This window comes from Pararge aegeria, chromosome 27, assembly GCF_905163445.1.
Source record: "Pararge aegeria chromosome 27, ilParAegt1.1, whole genome shotgun sequence".
Lineage (NCBI taxonomy): Eukaryota > Metazoa > Arthropoda > Insecta > Lepidoptera > Nymphalidae > Pararge > Pararge aegeria.
In genome coordinates, this window is record NC_053206.1 from 8,410,473 (window position 1) to 8,430,151 (window position 19,679).

Sequence of the window (19,679 nt, forward strand, 5' to 3'; positions counted from 1 at the left end):
TCTTCTTAACAATACGTTATGATCTACTTTGTCAAATGCACTGCTAAAATCAGTATAAAGAGTCAACCCGGATTTGAGAGGCGACCGACCTTGAGATGTCAGAGACATAGGAAATTAAACTAGATACTGTAGAAAACCGTGTTGGGCATCAATCAAGCTAATAACACTAATAAAACTGTAAATTTGTTCATTTATCTATTAGTGTTTTGGGAGACATCAGTAACTGGTTCTGTGAAGTGTCGGGTGGGAGGATATAGGTTAAGGGTGTTTTGGAGGATTCGATAACGGGTTTTTGAAACGTGTCGGTATCGGGTGTTTGGTATGGGTGTTATGGGGAAATCATTAACGTTAAACATTTTGGAAAGTATCTACGAGTATATCGCATATATTGGAGGTTATCGGGTATGGGTGTTTAAGCAGGTAACAGTGGTAAAATAAAACGATAAAGTTTTATAGTAAAACGCCATATATTCAGTACAAACACACGCTAGGGGGGGCCCGCTTGCAAGAGAGGGAGGAGATCGCTCGACTTTTTCACCTTTTGCTTCCTTATCCTGTTCGGTTGCAGTTTCATCTGCGATGAAAAAATAATATTTAAATCGACTCCGAGTTCATAATTTTTCAATATTATTAATAAATAAATATACTACGACAATACACACATCGCCATCTTGCCTAGTTATGGGTGGGTACTAGGATGACTGATGAATTATTTTATGATTAATATGACATTAATACTTATAAAATACAGATAAACATCAAGACACTGCAAAACATTCATGTTCATAACAGAATCAGTTGTGGGAATCGAACCCACAGCCTTGGACTCAGAAAGCAGGGTCGCTGTCCACTGCGCCAATCCGCCGTCATAATAATAGTATAAGATATTGACTCGAAACCGATACAATTCAAATTTCAGCAATGACATAATAGGATTATATTATTGTGACGTAGTGTTGTTTGAAAAGTGTAAAGCGGTAATAGCGCAGTGGGTAGGACCTCGACTTCACTTCACCTCTAACTTATAAGTTATGTGAGTTTTAAGTAATTAAAAATATCACTCGCATCGACTGTGAAGGAAAGCATCAAGCATTCAAAAAATTCAAAATTCAAAAATTCAAAATTCAAGAAATTCCAAATTTTAAAAAAAAACATTTATTTCGAGTAGGCCTATTTTATAAGCACTTCTGAAACGTGAAGTATGTCTGTTTGCAGTGACTCTACCAACAAGAAGAGCCGGTAAGAGACTTAGTAGTTGCTCTCTTCCAACACCTCTCTCTTACAATCATTTCTCTATCTTGGGGAGATGAGAGCGAACATCGTGAGTTAACCTGCACGCCTGCGAGTTCTACATAATGTTCTCAAAGGTGTGTGGAGTCCACCAATCCGCACTAGGCCAGCGTGGTGGACTACGGCCTTGACCCCTTCTCAGTGTAGGAGACGTTGGTATGATGATGTTTATGATGAACGCTTAGAACAATAGACATACAATAATTACAGTCTACACTAAATGGTATGAAAAGACAAACTATTTGTTCGAGAAACCATTCTAAAGTGGACTGGTTTTCGATGCTTCAATATTAGTCGCATATGAATATCTTTTCAAGGCAAACAAACAGTCTAATACACATAAAAATGACGATGTAGACACTGTTTCTGTCCCCTTCTCACTGTGTGAGGAGACCTGTGTTCTGCAGTGGGCCGTCACTGGGTCGATGTGTGATTATTATTTATTGTAATTTCACATATTTGGATTTTTTTGACGTGACAACGTCTTTTATTTCGATGGAGCCGGCTGCACGCACGAAAAAACATGACTCATGCGGCGTTACCTCGCTCTGAGGCGTTCCATTTAAGACTTGAAGTGTAAGCGAGAGCGCGGAACGAGCGACTAAGAAGCACAATCGAAAATTTCCTTTTTAAAAATGCAACCATTCCATCAGTATTGTCTTATGACGTTGTCACGTTTAACTATCGTCAGTAAACCGATTTTATTTAATTTTTTTTTCGCCGCCATTTCGGAGTCGCGTAGCCGGGCCGGCGCACCTTGTAGTGCACCTCGCGCACGTGGCGGTACAGCGAGGAGTACCAGCCGAAGGCGGCGCCGCACTGCGCGCAGCGGTACGGGGTCTCGCGGGTGTGCATCGCCACGATGTGGTACTTCAGCTTGGCGGCGTTCTGTGGCCAAATTCAAAATTCAAAATTTAAAATTCATAATTCAAAATTTAAAATTCAAAATTCATAATTCAAAATTCAAACTTTAAAATTCATAATTCAAAATTTAAAATTCATAATTTAAAATTCGTGATTAAGTATATTTGTGATGAGAAATAAATGGCTTTTTTATTTTATTTATTTATAGGGAGTGACTCAGATTTTTCCGACGTAATTAACACTTACGTCAGACGTCTGTGTAGTTTCCGCTATTAAAAAATAATAATTTGTATTGGTCGTAAGTATATGTCATATACTCCACGCTTCTTGACTTATACGCCTATATAGCTAGTGGCAAATATCATAATCAGTTAGGATTATTTATGTCCAGTATTTTCAAACGGACCGAATGTGAATAAAAAAAGTTAATAAAAATTAATAAATATTTTTGAAAATCTCTAAATATACTTGTTTAAATATTACTTTTGTAATGAATAAATTATTAATATGTCTTTAATATTCAATGACAAGGTTATATTGACACGTGCTGATCTAACCTTAAATTTTCTACTCTCAATTATTCTATTTAACAAATAAAAATATTTATAAAATGTTAAAGTGATGTTAAGGAATTTTAAATAGAATATAAAATGAAATGGCGGCGTCCCAGGAAGTATGGAGTTTGGCAAGTTTGAAAAAGTAGATCGAAACTGCAACGTTTCCTACTAGATGACGCTACGGTCGCAGGTTCAAATCCTGTCGGTTCCAAAAATTTTTACATGCATTTTAAATTTATGAAATTGTATATGCTCACCGGGTAGGACTTGCCGCACACGTGGCACAGGTTTTCCTTCTTCTCTTTGTTCTTGTGCACGTTCTGCCGGTGCACGTACAGCGACGTGTGGCACTTGAACGGCTGCAACGACACAGCGATGGTCATACCCATTGACATCTTGGAGATGTCTCTTAAAAAGTTCAAAGTTTGTATTAAACGCAAGCTTATAGAAAAGTCCTATTACAGCATAAAGGAGTACGGAATCGATAAAAAAGCTTGGCTGTCAATTATTGCTCTAACCGGGTTGCTCGTCTAATAATTTTAAATGACATCGTGAGATGGTGATAACAAAAAACACACGGCTAAGTTTGTTGTGGGCTTCTTCTTAAACCAGGACGCGTTTGGAACCCTCGTAGGTTTAGTTTTAAGTTTACGAATGTGGTTATCACCATCATCTCACTTCCGGGTAATTCTTATGTACGTGTTAGGAAATAGGGAATTACAGCACTTTATCTATGATAAACCCGATGATTATATTAAATATATCAACAAATCATAGTTTGTATACTCATTGATAGTGTATTGAAAATAGAATAATGGCCTTTAGTAGACCGTCAAAGAAAAATATAGGATCTATGGCGGGAGACGCGAGTTTGACAAGTTAGATTGGCGGCAAAGAAAAGTGAGGACGGATTTAAATTAATGAATTGAGAAAAGGAGATTAAGTAAAGTATTGTGGATAGAACGTTACAAATTGGGTTGAGATGATTTATAATGGAAACGATACACTTAACGAAATATTGTTGTGGCGAAACAAGTCGTATGTACTGGTGATGGAGTTGTTAAAAGTTGTTGGTACTATGGTTGTACCTGATGTTGCATTAGATAAGTATATCTCATCCTTTGGTTTATTTAGGTATCATATATGGAGCCCTAGCATAACTTTATACCGACAGTTTATGTAGCAGAGGTTGCTCTATACAAACAACTTGTTCCAAAAGTCCTGATGTTATAAGTGGTAATAGTGGTTATGTTTTACCTGTCTTAAAATATGTCTTGTATCAAAGGGCCTAGCGTTATTACATATGACAATGTTGTAATTGTGTTTATAAGTTGCTTTAATTGATTGAATAAAAGAGCAACGGTAGAGTTTCTTGCCAGTGGTCTTCTCTGCCGAAGACAGCATTCCGAACTGGTAGTAGAGTCATTTGAAGGTAACAAGTAATATGAATTATAGAGAAGCCTAATATACAGTATTAGAGTCAGTCCAGTTGTTTTATTTCACTCCTTGGGAAGTCAGGTTTATAGAGTACAGACCCACAACACTGCTCTAAAGCAGGTTGGTGGGCTTTAAAGATTTATTTTATAAAATGAATACTTTAATAGGAAGAAAGAATAATAGTCATGAGAATAAATGATTACTGCTAAGAAACTAGGTATTTAGCTTCAATAATACTGTTAATTAATGAAAGATCTAAGTGCCATCCTGAACATTGTGGGTATTGAAGTGAATATCTGAATACCTTGGCTTTCCATTCTCTATATTTTTTTAGCATACGCATCAAAAGTGCGACCTATGCCTACTTGAATAAATATATTTTTGACTTTGACTTTGACTTTAATAAAAGCGGCCCTGCAATGGCTTCGTTTCGGTGAACTCTTCGGGGAAACCGGATGGTTTGTCGATACAGGATCAGGTGGCTGAGATGCGGAACTATCGAAAGTGCATTCTGAAGGATGTGTCATCCTTCATGACATTTGTCGAGCCTGTCAAGTGATGGGAGGAGAGAGTTAATCCCAGTAGACAGGCATCCCCCATCCCGCTCTCAAGAGTGGGGGGGAGAATACTTAATCCCAGTAGACAGGCATCCCCCGTCCCGCTCTCAAGAGTGGGGGGGGAGAATACTTAATCCCAGTAGACAGGCATCCCCCGTCCCGCTCTCAAGAGTGGGGGGGGGGGGAGAATACTTAATCCCAGTAGACAGGCATCTCCCGTCCCGCTCTCAAGAGTGGGGGGGGAGAATACTTAATCCCAGTAGACAGGCATCCCCCGTCCCGCTCTCAAGAGTGGGGGGGGAGAATACTTAATCCCAGTAGGCAGGCATCCCCCGTCCCGCTCTCAAGAGTGGGGGGGGGAGAATACTTAATCCCAGTAGACAGCCATCCCCCGTCCCGCTCTCAAGAGTGGGGGGGGAGAATACTTAATCCCAGTAGACAGGCATCCCCCGTCCCGCTCTCAAGAGTGGGGGGGGGAGAATACTTAATCCCAGTAGACAGGCATCCCCCGTCCCGCTCTCAAGAGTGGGGGGGGAGAATACTTAATCCCAGTAGACAGGCATCCCCCGTCCCGCTCTCAAGAGTGGGGGGGGGGGAGAATACTTAATCCCAGTAGGCAGGCATCCCCCGTCCCGCTCTCAAGAGTGGGGGGGGGGAGAATACTTAATCCCAGTAGACAGCCATCCCCCGTCCCGCTCTCAAGAGTGGGGGGGGAGAATACTTAATCCCAGTAGACAGGCATCCCCCGTCCCGCTCTCAAGAGTGGGGGGGGGGAGAATACTTAATCCCAGTAGACAGGCATCCCCCGTCCCGCTCTCAAGAGTGGGGGGGGGAGAATACTTAATCCCAGTAGACAGGCATCCCCCGTCCCGCTCTCAAGAGTGGGGGGGGAGAATACTTAATCCCAGTAGACAGGCATCCCCCGTCCCGCTCTCAAGAGTGGGGGGGGAGAATACTTAATCCCAGTAGACAGGCATCCCCCGTCCCGCTCTCAAGAGTGGGGGGGAGAATACTTAATCCCAGTAGACAGGCATCCCCCGTCCCGCTCTCAAGAGTGGGGGGGGGAGAATACTTAATCCCAGTAGACAGGCATCCCCCGTCCCGCTCTCAAGAGTGGGGGGGGGGGAATACTTAATCCCAGTAGACAGCCATCCCCCGTCCCGCTCTCAAGAGTGGGGGGGGGAGAATACTTAATCCCAGTAGACAGCCATCCCCCGTCCCGCTCTCAAGAGTGGGGCGTGGGAAGAACTTCATCCTAGTTGACAGCCACTTAAACTTCCTTCTCTAGACGCGGAAAGATGCGGAACGTAGTCACAGCATGCACTGGTTAGTATGTACGATTAATCAGTTATATACAAGCATTATTAAGTCATTTGGCGAGCCTGTCGCCGTCCCGGCGGGTCACTCAGACATGTGCTTCCGGGAGGTCCCGCGCTTGCTGACACTGAGTACTTGAGCTACGTTCAGCTTGAGTACAGCCAAAATCCTTCACCAAGAGCTTGCTTTAAAGTACGGTCTGCTGGACAGTGTCCGGCTCTATTGGGACCGGACTATAACGGACAGGACGATCTTGGCCCATAAGCCTGATTTTTTTTTTGATCGACAGGTTACTATAACTCTTATAAAACTAAAAAACAAATTAATGCTAATTGTACACCCACTTAGAGACTGCCACAACTTGCGAATAAAAAACTAGAATGTCATTACAAAACCCCTAAGAATTAAAATCCCCCCCCCCCCCCCCAATTTTCTTCTGTAGCGCCCCTAATTATGTCAACAAGCCCCCCATTTTTTTCTGCAAGACCCCTAACTATATCTTAGCCCCGTTTACCTCTTTCAGTGCTCTTAAGTATGTCAACAACCCACTCCCTTCCCCCTTTTCTCCTGTAATTCCCTTAAGTATGTCCCCGTTTCCTTCTGTAATGCCCTATGAATATCTTAGCCCCCCCCCTTCGTTTTTTCCCTTTCGTCCATCATGTCCCCCTTTTCACCGGAATTGTCCCCACGTATGTCTACAGCTCCCCCTCTTCCCCCTTTCCCCCGAGCACCCCTGCCCGCATGCCGGCAGCGGTTACCTTGTTGCACAGCTGGCAGCGGAACTTGATCTTGTTGAGGTGCTCCCAGTCGATGTGGTCCCGCAGGCGCGTCTTGTTCACGAACTTCTTGCCGCACTCGTTGCACATGAAGCTGGCGACGGACACATTTTATTTACTTAATTAATTTATTTATTTAATTTAGTTATTGTAGCAACACGGCTGCGGGCAAGGAGGCGTGGCCTATGTAACCCGCGGGTTGGGGGGGGGGCGCCGCACACTTGCGCTCGCGCAGCCGGAGCGCGTACACGTATTACTAATTAATTAATTGCAATCATTTGATCCATTAATCTTGTATTTCAATTAAAATAATATTGGATAGACGCAGGCGGAAATCCATAATATATAATGAAAATTAATCTTAATTTGCTGTACTCCGCGAGCAGCAGGAGAATCTGTATGGTGTAATTTATAATTCCTTCAATCCTTATACTCCACACCACACGATCTATGGCAATGTAAATAAAATTTTAAATCTGTTTTTTTTCAATTTCAATTTACTTAAGGTCCTCAATAATATGTATATGTTTCCTAAAAGTGCGGGTAATAATTAAAAAACATGTTTTTTATTATTTTAGAGAAATTCTCTCATATTGTACCACACATACAGTTTCAACATACAGTTTCTCTGACCGATTTCAGCTATGCTAGTAAATCTCCGGAGACATTTTCTAAGTACGAGACACATATAGTGAACTCTCTATTCCCTCACTCTCACTTTCTGAATCCCAGCACGCACCTCTGTCTTTTCTAAGTTATGTGCGTTTTAAGTAATAAAAATATCACTAGCTTCAACGGTGAAGGAAAACATCGTGAGGAAACCTGCATGCCTGAGAAATCTCGATCATGTTCTCAAAGGCGAGAGTCGGTAATAGTTAGATGTGATAGTGGTAACAGGTCAGCTGTAGTGTGGATGCCTCACGTGAAGTCCTTCTCCTCGACGTGGCGCCGCGACACGCGCAGGTGCTGGCGGAACGTCGCGACTGACGCGAAGCGCTTGTCACACGTGCCGCAGTGCAGCTCGTTGTTGTCGCGCGCCTGGGGGGAATGGGGGGGGGGATAATAAGTGTTACACTGCTCGCCTCGAGCTTGATCTAGCAGCCAGGGCACTACTGGGATGTGGGCGTCGGGTCGGCCACCTCCACCCCCTCATGTGATGGGGGGGAGAGTTAATCCCAGTAGACAGCCAATTCCCGTTCCCCTCTCAGGTGCTTGAGGGAATACTTAACCCCAGTTGAAGGCCAACACCCGTTCCGCCCTTAATTGTGGGGGGGGGGGGGGGGGGGGGGGTTACTTAATCCCAGTAGACAGCCATTTCAAGTACCGCTTTCAAGAATGGCCCAAAAAACTTTATCCCAGTTGACAGCCACTTAAATTTCCCCCTCCAAAAGCCGGGGGAAAATATCGTCGAAAAAGACGTATTAGCGTAAGGCAGATGATTCCACTAGCAGGGGGCTTCGCCCCGAACATGTCTGCCATCCCCCCCCGCGGGATCGAACTTACACTCATTTAAGTAACCATTAACGTCATAGGGAGAGAATGTTTTAGAATATAGAGTCAACAATAATCAAGAACTACGGCGCAACTTGCCCTACGAGGCACGGAGGTGGATAAACTCGATTTCCTGACCCCGGGCTGTAATTAAAATTTTTGAATCATGTGATTTTTTATTCAACAATGTTAGCTGAATGTTAGTAATGCAGTCTTAAATACCGTTCCGCGCTAACCCATTAAGTTATGGCAGATAATTGAACCCGGTTTTTACGCGGCATCGTACCAGAACGCTAAATCGCTTGGCGGTAAGTCATTGTCGGTTATAAAAACAATCTAAAAAAGAGCAAACGCTAAGTTTCTTGATGGTAGAGTCCCTGGAAACAGACTGACTTGCAGTGGCTTGCACGTAGCTTTTGCCTACTGTACGAGTTATATTTATAAAATTGGGTGTACCTTGTGGCTCCGCATGTGGCGCCCCAGGTTGGACTTCCACTGGTACACCTTCCCGCAGCGCGGGCACGGGTACCTGTTCTGGCCCCTGTGCAGTACGCTGGAACGAAACGTGGATTGGGTCACATTGGTTTGGGTCACGCTCATTTGGGTCAAATTAATTTGGGTCACATGGGTTTGGTTACATTGGTTTGGGTCACATGGGTTGGTTATATTAGTTTGGGTCACGTTCATTCATGTGGGTATGATTACATTCGTTCGGGTCATATTGGGTTGGGTCACATTCGCTCGGTCACATGGGCTTGATTACATTGGTTTTCTTCACATTAATTTGTGTTGAGTGATAAATTTATGATTTGCAAACAGATTATGTGATGTAAATAATTCAGCCTTATGGATGATATAATAATTTATTTTATATTCTTTTAAGCAAAAGTTATTTTGATTCGGATCTGATAAATCACACTACGTTACCGGAGTTAGGAAATTGGCGGTGTCACCCCCCGTGCCTGGTAGAGTAAGTTAAGCCGTCGGTCCCAGTCTTAATAACTCACTTGTAATGATAATCGTTAAGTCGCGAATTGGAACAGCGTAGTGGGTCTATGCTCTCAAACAGTTTCCTCTACGAGAGCGGAGGCCTGTGTCCAGTGTGGGACGTTGAGGGTATGTTAGTTACATACCGGTCCCGAGACTACTACGAACTTTAGGAGTCGCCATAATGGCGGGCGATGCGGCGCGGCAGGTCGCACTCACTTCAAGTGGTATCGGTAGGTCTTGCGCGAGCTGAACATCTTGCCGCACTCCACGCACTGCGGCTTTTCCGGCAAAGGCTCCGGCTTGCCGGCTTGCTGCGACAGAGAGACCGGCGTATTCGTAATTATTATTACAATTGAAAAAAGGATTGAGTGGTTTTATGAAACCACGGTAAAAGTGAAACTTTTTATCACATCAAAGACATTTAACCAAAAATTTTCAGGATAATATTCCATTAATTTATTTATTTATTTCATTACATGTTGTACATACACATAGCAACTACAAAATACAAAATTGTAAAAACTTTACAAATTATTTAGATGTATAATATTTAAAGGTTATGGTATTAGGAAGGTACATTTACATCGCAAAATACCTATATGCAATTGTAAAAACAATCCAATTGTTCATTGACTACTGAACTAGTATAAACTGTGTTTCAGTAGTCAGCCTTCCTCAATTATACAGGAAAAATTACACAACGAGCAAATAGTAAGAAATTTTAACAAAGGACATTTAAAATAAAATTTATAATTATGGCATGATGTTCATAGTGGTGCTGTGTATATGTAGATATTTGTAGTGAAAGTATGCAAAGTAATGTGTGTATTATGGTAGGTGTGCATGTTTGACATTAAAAGTAAAACTTAAAATTATAACATGCAAGTATGTGTATAGTGGTGTTATGTAGTAAAACGGTTGTGCGAAACCTTATATATAAATTGTTTTAAGAAGTTCCTCAGTTTGGTCATACGACATTTTAAGAAGGTAATCTTTAACCGTTTTTTTACATACGCTTAATTTTAGTGGATAAATATTGAGTGCATTGTTTATTTTATTGTATAACTTAGACCCAAGAATATAGTACTGATTACCAGCAAGAGTTGTTCTATACGATTCAAATGAGCAGACTTTTTGCTTCCTTCGTGTCTCTTCAGCATTAGGAATTTTGAATGGTAATGATTTATGCTTCCATAAAATTATCTTTAGAATAAAAATTTGCCTTACTGTCAGTACCAAACTATCCCTGTACAATAGTTCCGTGCTAAACCAATATGGTTTTCCTGACATAATTTTCAGAATTGACCTTTGCGCACGTTCCAGTCGTAATATAATGGAAGAACCTACTCCACCCCAAGCCATTATACAGTAGGAAAAAATAGATTGTACCAAAGCATAGTACACCGTTTTAAGAGTATGAAAGTCTAATACACGTCTCAGTTGTTTAAATATAAAATTTAACTTTCGAGTCCTAGATAAAGTAGCGTCGATTTGTCGGTGCCAACTCAGTGTACAATCAATTACAACTCCCAAATATTTAGCACTATTTGTGCGAGCTATTGGTAAACAATCACATGCAATGGAGTCAATGGATCCGCAGCTATGGGCTTTTATTACAAAATCCTGCCTGGGCTGAGAGTTTAAGGGAAGTGTGAAGGGAACATATTGAGTTTTCGAAATGTTCAGAGTTAAGAGATTTGTAGCAAACCATTTGGAAACAACTGCTAGAAGGGCCTGGGCAGCATTACTCACAGAATCCCAGTCACTACCCTCCACAAGCAAGACAGTGTCATCAGCGTAAGACAGTACTTTACAGTTAGTCATATTAATGTGACAAAGTTCATTTATATAAATGAGGAATAGTGTTGGGCCAAGAATACTACCCTGAGGAACACCAAAAGTAATGTGATTATCTTCGCTAGTAAAGTTATCAATTTTAACACACTGAGTGCGCCCCATCAAATAGCTTTTAAAGATGGCAAGAGCTGGACCACGAATTCCCAAATGCTCCATTTTAATTAGCAGATGAGGGATTGACACGCTATCAAAAGCTTTGCATAAGTCCAAAAAAATACCAAGAACCTTTCTCTTGGAATCAAGTGCTCTAACTATAGGTTCAGCTAGCTTAAGTATTGCATCCTCAGTGGATACTCCCTTTCTAAAGCCTGATTGATGATTATGGATAATTTGATTATTTTCAAGGTAGTTATTTAGCCTAACATTTAAGATCTTTTCTATAATTTTTGAGAACGTTGGAAGGATAGAAATTGGTCGATAATTGGTGACGTTTTTTTATCACCACTTTTGTGGATTGGTTTAACAAGAGCTTTTTTAAATACTGTGGGAAAAACACCGGTCCTCAAACAAAGGTTACATAAGAAAGTAAGTGGCTTTACGAGAACGTTTCGAGCAGCTTTAATTACGGATGCAGGAATATCATCCCAGCCTACAGCACAGTTCGCTCGCAAGGCAACAATGATAGTGTCTACCTCTTTTTCCTCAACATCCAGAAGAACCATTGAGCTTAAAACACGGAGCTTATTTGGGGAAGGAAGATAAGAAATCAAAGAGTTTTCCAGAGTAACACTACATTTATCAATATTTTCAGCCAGCTTGGCACCTACAGCAGAAAAAAACGAGTTTACTTCATTAACCGATTTAATGGGGTCTTGTGTTAAGTTAAGCAGGTCAGTAGCACATTGGGGATTTTGATTCAAATTCGCAATTTTTTTAATAATATTCCAAGTCGATCTTGAATCATTCGTGGCTTTCTCGAGTTCAGTTTTTTCATAACTAATTTTAATTTTTTTTAGCAGATTATTACAAAAGTTTCTGTACCTCTTATATGTGATTTGTATTATAGGGTTTTCCAGAGAGGTTTTAGCTCTTTTATGTAGGCTATCCCGATTTCGAATACACCTGAGAAGGCCAGGAGTGATCCATGGCTTGATGAGCCTTTTACTGCTTGATACTCTTTTAACTGTTGTATACTTCTTCACTAGGGTGGAAATGGTATTAACCAGTAACTCCGCTACCTCATTGGCATTCACCAATGAAAAAATATGCGAAAAATCAAAATTGTTTAGTTCATTCGTAATGGATGGTATATCGATGTGTGTGCGCTTACTAACTGATCGTTTAATCATCGATTTTCTATTTCCTAAGCATAGCAGAATCGGGGCATGGTCAGTTATGTAAGAACTAATCACAAATACAGATGCTTCGCTTTTAGTCCTAAGTAAAACATGATCCAGACAACTGTTCTCCCTGGTTGACAGAAAATGGGCTGGGTATAATCCATGAGAAGTTATTATATCCAAATAGATATCAGAATGTGGGTCTTTGTTGCCTGGAGATATATTTATATTTATATCACCAATTAAGACTACTGTTTTATAGGCTTTTAAATCTGTTAGAATATCGTTTAGACTTTTTACAAAATTATCAATAACGGAAAATGATGGGGAACGATAAATAGCCACTATTGCAGTGTTACTTGATTGTTTAATAACAAGGCAATTGGCATCCATAAAATAGGGCTCATTTACAATAAAATTAAGATTATTGCGAGTAAATATCACGACACCATCATTCTGATTATTAAATTTGGACATGTAAGATACATACCCCGTTATTGATGGAATTAAAGGTAACTTGGAAAGCCAGCATTCTGTTAAGATCAAAATGTCACATTCAAAGGCCATCCTATTCAATAAAATTTGAAATTCTGAGAAATTACAGTTAAGACTACGTATATTGATATGTAATATCTGAGTAGATTTTAACATAAAGCCTTCATGGTGTAAACATTCTTCAGGGCTGCAGTTATAAGAATTAGAAATCTCTAATGATTCAATATCATTTGCTATTAAAAGGTCATCATCCATTATTGAATTTAAAAGGTAATATTAGTGATCTACAGAAAGGTACAATCAGAATATCTCCAATGCTTATAAATATTTTAGAAAGTAAATTAATATCTTTTAATAATATTTTAAATGAAATTGTGTAAACTCGAGTAAATTTAAATTGTGTGATGCGTGTCGTATCAAATAAGTGTACAAGGTACTAGTATGAATCATTGCAGTGCTCAATATAAAGTTAAATTATTGTAAAAAACAGCGCTTAAAAAATTTAAATTAAAAGTTTTACAAAACATAAGTGCACATAACTAGTAGTAAACTAGTCATTTCTTAGCGTCGGTAACTAGATTAATAAGGGTATGTTCAGTCTTGATGTGAATAAAAGGGGCCCCTTCTTTCTTACGTAGATGGACTTTTCCATGTGTTGTCCAGCAAAAAGCATAGCCATTGGAAAATTCCCGAGCTTGAATGCAGCTTCTTGCATTTATACGTAAGAGCTTCTGAGATAAATATGGGCTGAGAAGGTATATCAAGACGAAGAGTTTTAGTGCTTAACCGATCAGTCCCTCGGTGTTCCATATTATAATTTTTGAAAGCTTGTAAGAGGTTCTCTTTCAATATGACTGAGGAGAATTCAATGCTTATTGGCTTATTGTCTTCGGGCTTGGCATTGATTCTGTAAACATCGCGGATCTTCGTGAGTGGAACCTTTAATACCTGACTTAATTTTATGACTAATTCCAAAAGTTCCAGCTTGCTTTCTGATTTTTTTGTAGGAATGTTTCTTATTTCTAGGTTAGATGACTTAAATCTTTTCTCTAATAATTCAATTTTTTCCTCTAACTTCTCTATACACAAATTATAACTTTTCTTATCCTTTTCAATTATTTAGATTTTAAGCTTTATGTCGTCATATTGCTTAGATAAAAATTCTAGTGAAGACCTAATTTCCACGTTTTGCTTCTTGATGTCATTAATAGTTACAAATAAACTGTTTTGGAAAGCCTGCAACATCTTTTTCATGTCTGCCATAAACAGACTCAAATCATCGTCATGCTGTTGTTTACGTATCCTTAGTTTTGATGTAGCAATAGTGGCACTCTCTTGGGTATCGGTGTCTGTCATTGCATTGGAGCTTTGATTCGAGTCTGAGTCAACCTGTAGCAGTATGGGAGTTTTCTTTGGAGGCATAAGGAAAAAGCGAAGCAATTCACACAAGTATTGCAATTGCTATATGCGAATCGCAGGTTCGTAGTCTGATATGCAAAAACACTGATCTTATTTCTATGGACTTAAGGCTGAGTTTTGAGGGAGCAACTTCAGAAAACAATAGCTCTTATTAATGAATGAACTACCATTAAACACTCACTTTTATTCTATGTGCAGTAGCGTACAATTTCGAAGCGGGCAAAGGTGTTTCACCGGTCCATAATTGAGGCAGAAACACTACGTTCAATCGTTTTTAGGACGGGGCGTATAGTAAACGCGACAGAGGTGCGTATGCGCAGCAGTCGCGTCGTCCCGCTCGACTTCAGCATCAGCGCTAGGAATGAGGGACAGGGATGCACAGCTCACCCGCTGGTCCACTTCGCCACTAAGGCGCGGCTTGCGTAGTGTGCGCGCGTCCGACGATCTTGCCTACTGTTTCTCGTTATGTGATCCTAGTACACTCGCGTTATTTATTTGATCGAATTTTTGAATAAAAATTGAAAATAAACAAACAGTAATATGCTATGAAACACGTCTGCTCCGTACAGAGGGTCCGGGGGAAGGGGACTCCAAATCATATTTCAATAGAACTTCGTGTCTTAGAGTACGAAATACATAATACATAACAATTATTTAAATGGTATACACATATTAAAAAACTGAAAGCAATATTTTATAATCGTTGAGTCTGAATATCTTATGGAGCGCTGGCACAAATGAGTGATAGTCTATACACTACACGGTCAGCTGACGCGACTATAGGCGCCGCCATATTGGCCTCGGTTGCTCTGCCGAGCGCCTGTCACTTTATCCCTACTCCGCGGCCGACCACACCCAAAAACAACTGTTGGGTGGGTGTGAACAATTGCTTTAACTAGATTGCTTATTAAATATTTTCAAATGACAATGTGTGATGGTGATAACAAAAAACAACCCGGCCAAGTTTGTTGTAAGCTTCTTCTTAGAGCGGGGCGCCTTTGGAACCCTCGTAGCTTTAGTTAGCTCTAGCTTTGGCTTTATGTAAACATTTTGTACGTAATCATCGCATCAAAAGTGCCATCTATGTTCCTATTTGAATAGAGAAATATTTGACTTTGACTTTCACTTTGAATTATAAGTTTTTATTGTGTGTTCATGAGATATTTTCATTCCCAAGGTTCAGTCAGTCCGAGTTCTATATGTTTGAATTTCTTAGAAATAAATATTAGATAGTTGGACATTGACAAACGTAAACAGTTGGAAACCTCACCTTTATGGTATGCTGACTGCCAATATGCCTCTCCAACTCTTTCTCTTCTATAAAAATCTCTGCGCACTGTCCACACGGGAACTCCTTCTCCCTGTAACTCTCCGCCGCGTCGTAATCAAAGTCGCTGCCCGCTTCGGAACTCTCCTTATTTTTTATTGCTTTCTTTTTCTTTATTTTCACCTTCTGTTTGGATTTCTTTTTCAAATTCTGAAACATAAAATATAACTAGTACATAGCAGAAAGATTGAGTTTTAAATAAAGTTGACAATGTGAGATGGTGATAACAAAAAAAAAACACCCGGCTAAGTTTGTTGTGGGCTTCTTCTTAGACCAGGACGCGTTTGGAACCCTCGTAGCTTTAGTTTTAAGTTGACTAATGTGGTTATCGCCATCATCTCACCACCGTGTACTTCTCATGTAATGAAGATATTTTTGACTTTGATTTTGAAACTTTGGTACATGAATGAATGAATATATGAATGGATGAATTAATGTAAGAATCTGTGTGTGAATGATCGTCCTGGTGGGATCTCAACTTAGAGTGGCAAATTGTCTCCATCGGCTTCTGTTGGAGGCCATTTTGGCGATGTGATAAGAACGGCACGAGTTTGACCTTTTTAACCGGACAGTCCATCTCGATGGGGACCGACTTCTGGGTCTTTTGCCTACAGTGTTGCCTGTAACTATATTTGTTTGCATGCTATGATTTGCATGTGAGATTCCCCTGCCGCATGACCCCTGGGTAAACCTTTACCTTTTTCTCCTTAGTAGTTTTAAGTGTCTTCCCCACGACGTATACCAGGTCGTTGACGAAGGTCTCCGGCTCGCAATGCGTGTCGTCATCCGGCTCGCGCTTGACGGACGCGGGCTCCAGCTTGACGGGCGGCTCCGGGAAACTGATGCAGTGCAACTGCGCCGCGCCCAGGCGGGACTTGTGTTTGTACGTCGCGTCCTAGCGTACGATACCACTGATATATCACTTGCATTAAACATGAAAACACTTCGTAGGTGTACATGTTTAGTCAAAATCTATCACGTTTCCACCACGCCGGTCCAGTGAGGTGGACTCTGGATTGGTGGACTCCACAGAACATCTTTCAGGCATCAGGTTTCCTTCACCGTTTAAGCAAGTGACCTGTATACGACACGTACTATCTATCTATATATATAAAAGAGAAAGTGTGTGGGTATGTTCCGTATAGGCTCCGAAACGGCTGGACCGATTTCAATTTGAAACTGTCAGGGGATCTCCGGATTGACCTGGCGAGTAATCCTGTAAAGTTTGGTGACGATCGGAGCACTCCTATTTTTTAAACTGTCAAACTGTCAAATACAGGTTTTATTAAATATTAAATGATGTAAGTTTATTGTTTAAATAAAATAAAGCAAAATCTAGCCTGGCAAAGCGGGCTGGGTACGCTAGTACTAGCATAAGACACTCGCGACCTGTATACGACACGTACTATACTAGCATGAAAGACACTCGCGACCTGTAGACGACACGTACTATACTAGCATGAAAGACACTCGCGACCTGTATACGACACGTACTATACTAGCATGAAAGACACTCGCGACCTGTATACGACACGTACTATACTAGCATGAAAGACACTCGCGACCTGTATACGACACGTACTATACTAGCATAAGACACTCGCGACCTGTATACGACACGTACCATACTAGCATGAAAGACACTCGCGACCTGTATACGACACGTACTATACTAGCATGAAAGACACTCGCGACCTGTATAAGCAAATACATATATACAAATAGCATCCTTGATGAAAACAATGTAGAGCTACCTGCAGGCACAAATTATGTATATTCAATATTAATATGTAATATAATTTAATTTAGTTTTGATTACCATATTTTAATTTATTTTGTTCAATAATAGTATAGCAATCCTATTTTGATTATTTAGTTAAATTGGGTCCTATTTACCTAATAAACAATTATTATTATTATTTATTTTTATAAATTATATTTAACAGTTATAAAAGAAAAATAAAAAAAAGACTTAAAAATTTAAAAAAAAAAACCACTTGGTTTTGAGTACCCAAGACCACTTGGGTACTCAAAACCAAGTTTGTAATCTTATGAGCAAGGTCCAAGTGTTTTGAGATTTATTAATATTATTATGATAAACTCCCAAACAGACCCTACCGGGGATCAAACCTGGCATATCCCACTTATCACTAAATGCTAAACACTGCACCGGGAAGATCAACAAATGCGGTACCTGAATTTTAATGCCCAGAAGTTCAGTGCAACATTGCTGCGCTTGTTTCTTGAAGCGCTGGAAGCGGCGCAGCAGTGCGTGGCACTCCCAGCACACCTGCATGCAGACTGACAGCATCTCAGCCGAGATCTGGGGAAAAAAAAAATTTTTCAAAGAAAATTAAGCTAAATTTGCTATACTCCGCGACAAGCGGGAGAATCTGTATGGCGTAATTTATAATTTCTTCAATTCTCCATACCAAACAGCTTCGGCGATGTACCCTCTACACACCGAGGATACATCAGGAGATGTTGACTTTACAATGAATCATTGTTAAGAGATTCTTATTAATTGTTCAGAGATATTACATGGAATATACAACCACATTCCAATATAATAATGGATTTCTGACAATCGGGCAACCATAATCAGCCTTCAATATGGAGTTAGCCAAAGTAACAGTCCTTTTTTTTGAAGGTAGGTACCCCATCTTTTCTGCTTTATCCCTAACAATACAAAATCACACAATCATCAGAAATTCTCTATCAACTTGTAGCGGTATTTTTTTAAAACTATAAACATTTCAAAAACATAGGTCTATCAACCCCATTGCAACCCTTTGTAATTATATTATATCTTTTCAAGCAGCAAACCTAGACTTAAAAGAAACAATGTTAAGTGAAACCTTCTGAGTAATCCTCTACCTCATTGTGAAAGTCTCATCAAAATTGTTACAGCCATTTAGATTGGCCGGTATAGTCATCATCATCATCATCATAATATTAACCCATTACAGGCCCACTACAGGGCACGCGTCTCCTCCCACAATAAGGGGGGTCAAGGTCGTAGTCCACCACGCTGGCCCAGTGCGGATTGGTGGCCTCCACACACCTTTAAGAACATTATGGAGAATCCTCAGGCATGCAGGTATTTTCACGATGTTTTCCTTCACAGTTGAAGCAACTGATATTTCATTGCTTAGAATGCACATAACATGCCAGGATTGGAACTCAGCCCCCAAAAATGAAGTCGAGCTATCACCGCTTCCGCACCGAATAAGATATCACAATAAAAAAGAAACATTACAACGCAGACAAACTAAATCAACGAAACATCGTATCAAACATTTTATTGTTATCTGATAATTGCTTTGTTAGCAAATAAATCAGTGTTACCGCATTTACAATGCTACGTGTAACGTTCCGGCCTACATTGTTCTTAGGTTACGGTAATTTAAGTTAACATAAAACTTTTTTCTAAAGCTTTGTTGATATTAAATCGAGATACAAGAGTCATATTTCCCCAACTGTTAAAACACTGTATAACCAGTTAATATACCGAAGAAAATCAACGGACTTCAAGTAAAGAGGGTCTTTTTTATTTTAGCAAAGCTTTTTTACTCAACTTACCGATATTTCATTCAAGATTTGTGTATAAAGCGGATGGATATCGCTGCCTTCTATAAGATACAAATTTCGACCTACACTCAAACACGCTGTACATAATTCGTTCATAGTTCACTTTTTATAAGATTAAAATCAATTCTGTGTAATTATATGCTGTAATTTGTATAAAATTATCGATTTTAACAATGTTTATATCCAAAAAAGCGTCCTTTCGTTCTGTGTCAAAAATGACATAAAAAACAAATGTAACGTTTTAGTCTATGGTAATCACTAATCAGTGCTACCAATACTAAAAACAAAATATAAGGGTTACTACGGACGAGGTAATGTTCAATCTTCTGTTTTGATCAAAATGTAGTAATTGTATCCTCTTCGATATTCATCCATGTTTAATCCATGAAATACATACTCACCACCCTTGAAATAAATAAAATAAAAACAGG

At 40.0% G+C, this 19,679-nt stretch overlaps 1 protein-coding gene across 1 annotated transcript; it reads right to left on the reverse strand.

Annotated features, from left to right (window-relative positions):
* Window positions 1-448: 448 nt before the first annotated feature.
* LOC120635792 (zinc finger protein 555-like) lies at window positions 449-19,448 on the reverse strand. The gene is made up of 11 exons (XM_039906952.1): window positions 19,240-19,448; window positions 17,852-17,980; window positions 16,355-16,552; window positions 15,601-15,807; window positions 9,496-9,590; window positions 8,746-8,842; window positions 7,721-7,836; window positions 6,781-6,892; window positions 2,969-3,070; window positions 2,047-2,178; window positions 449-574 (listed from the first exon to the last, which is right to left on the reverse strand). Exons 1-11 carry the CDS (start codon window positions 19,342-19,344, stop codon window positions 488-490), a joined length of 1,380 nt encoding a protein of 459 aa, XP_039762886.1. The 5' UTR covers window positions 19,345-19,448; the 3' UTR covers window positions 449-487.
* Window positions 19,449-19,679: the final 231 nt, after the last annotated feature.

Excerpts from the sequence above, each read along its gene's own strand:
- LOC120635792 (XM_039906952.1), bottom strand. The coding sequence starts at position 19,344 with ATGAACGAATTATGTACAGCGTGTTTGAGTGTAGGTCGAAATTTGTAT. Across the intron at positions 9,591-15,600 it reads GCAGTCAGCATACCATAAAG|CAAGCCGGCAAGCCGGAGCC; the intron begins GTGAGGTTTCCA and ends TCTCTGTCGCAG. Across the intron at positions 8,843-9,495 it reads ACCTACCGATACCACTTGAA|CGTACTGCACAGGGGCCAGA; the intron begins GTGAGTGCGACC and ends GTTTCGTTCCAG.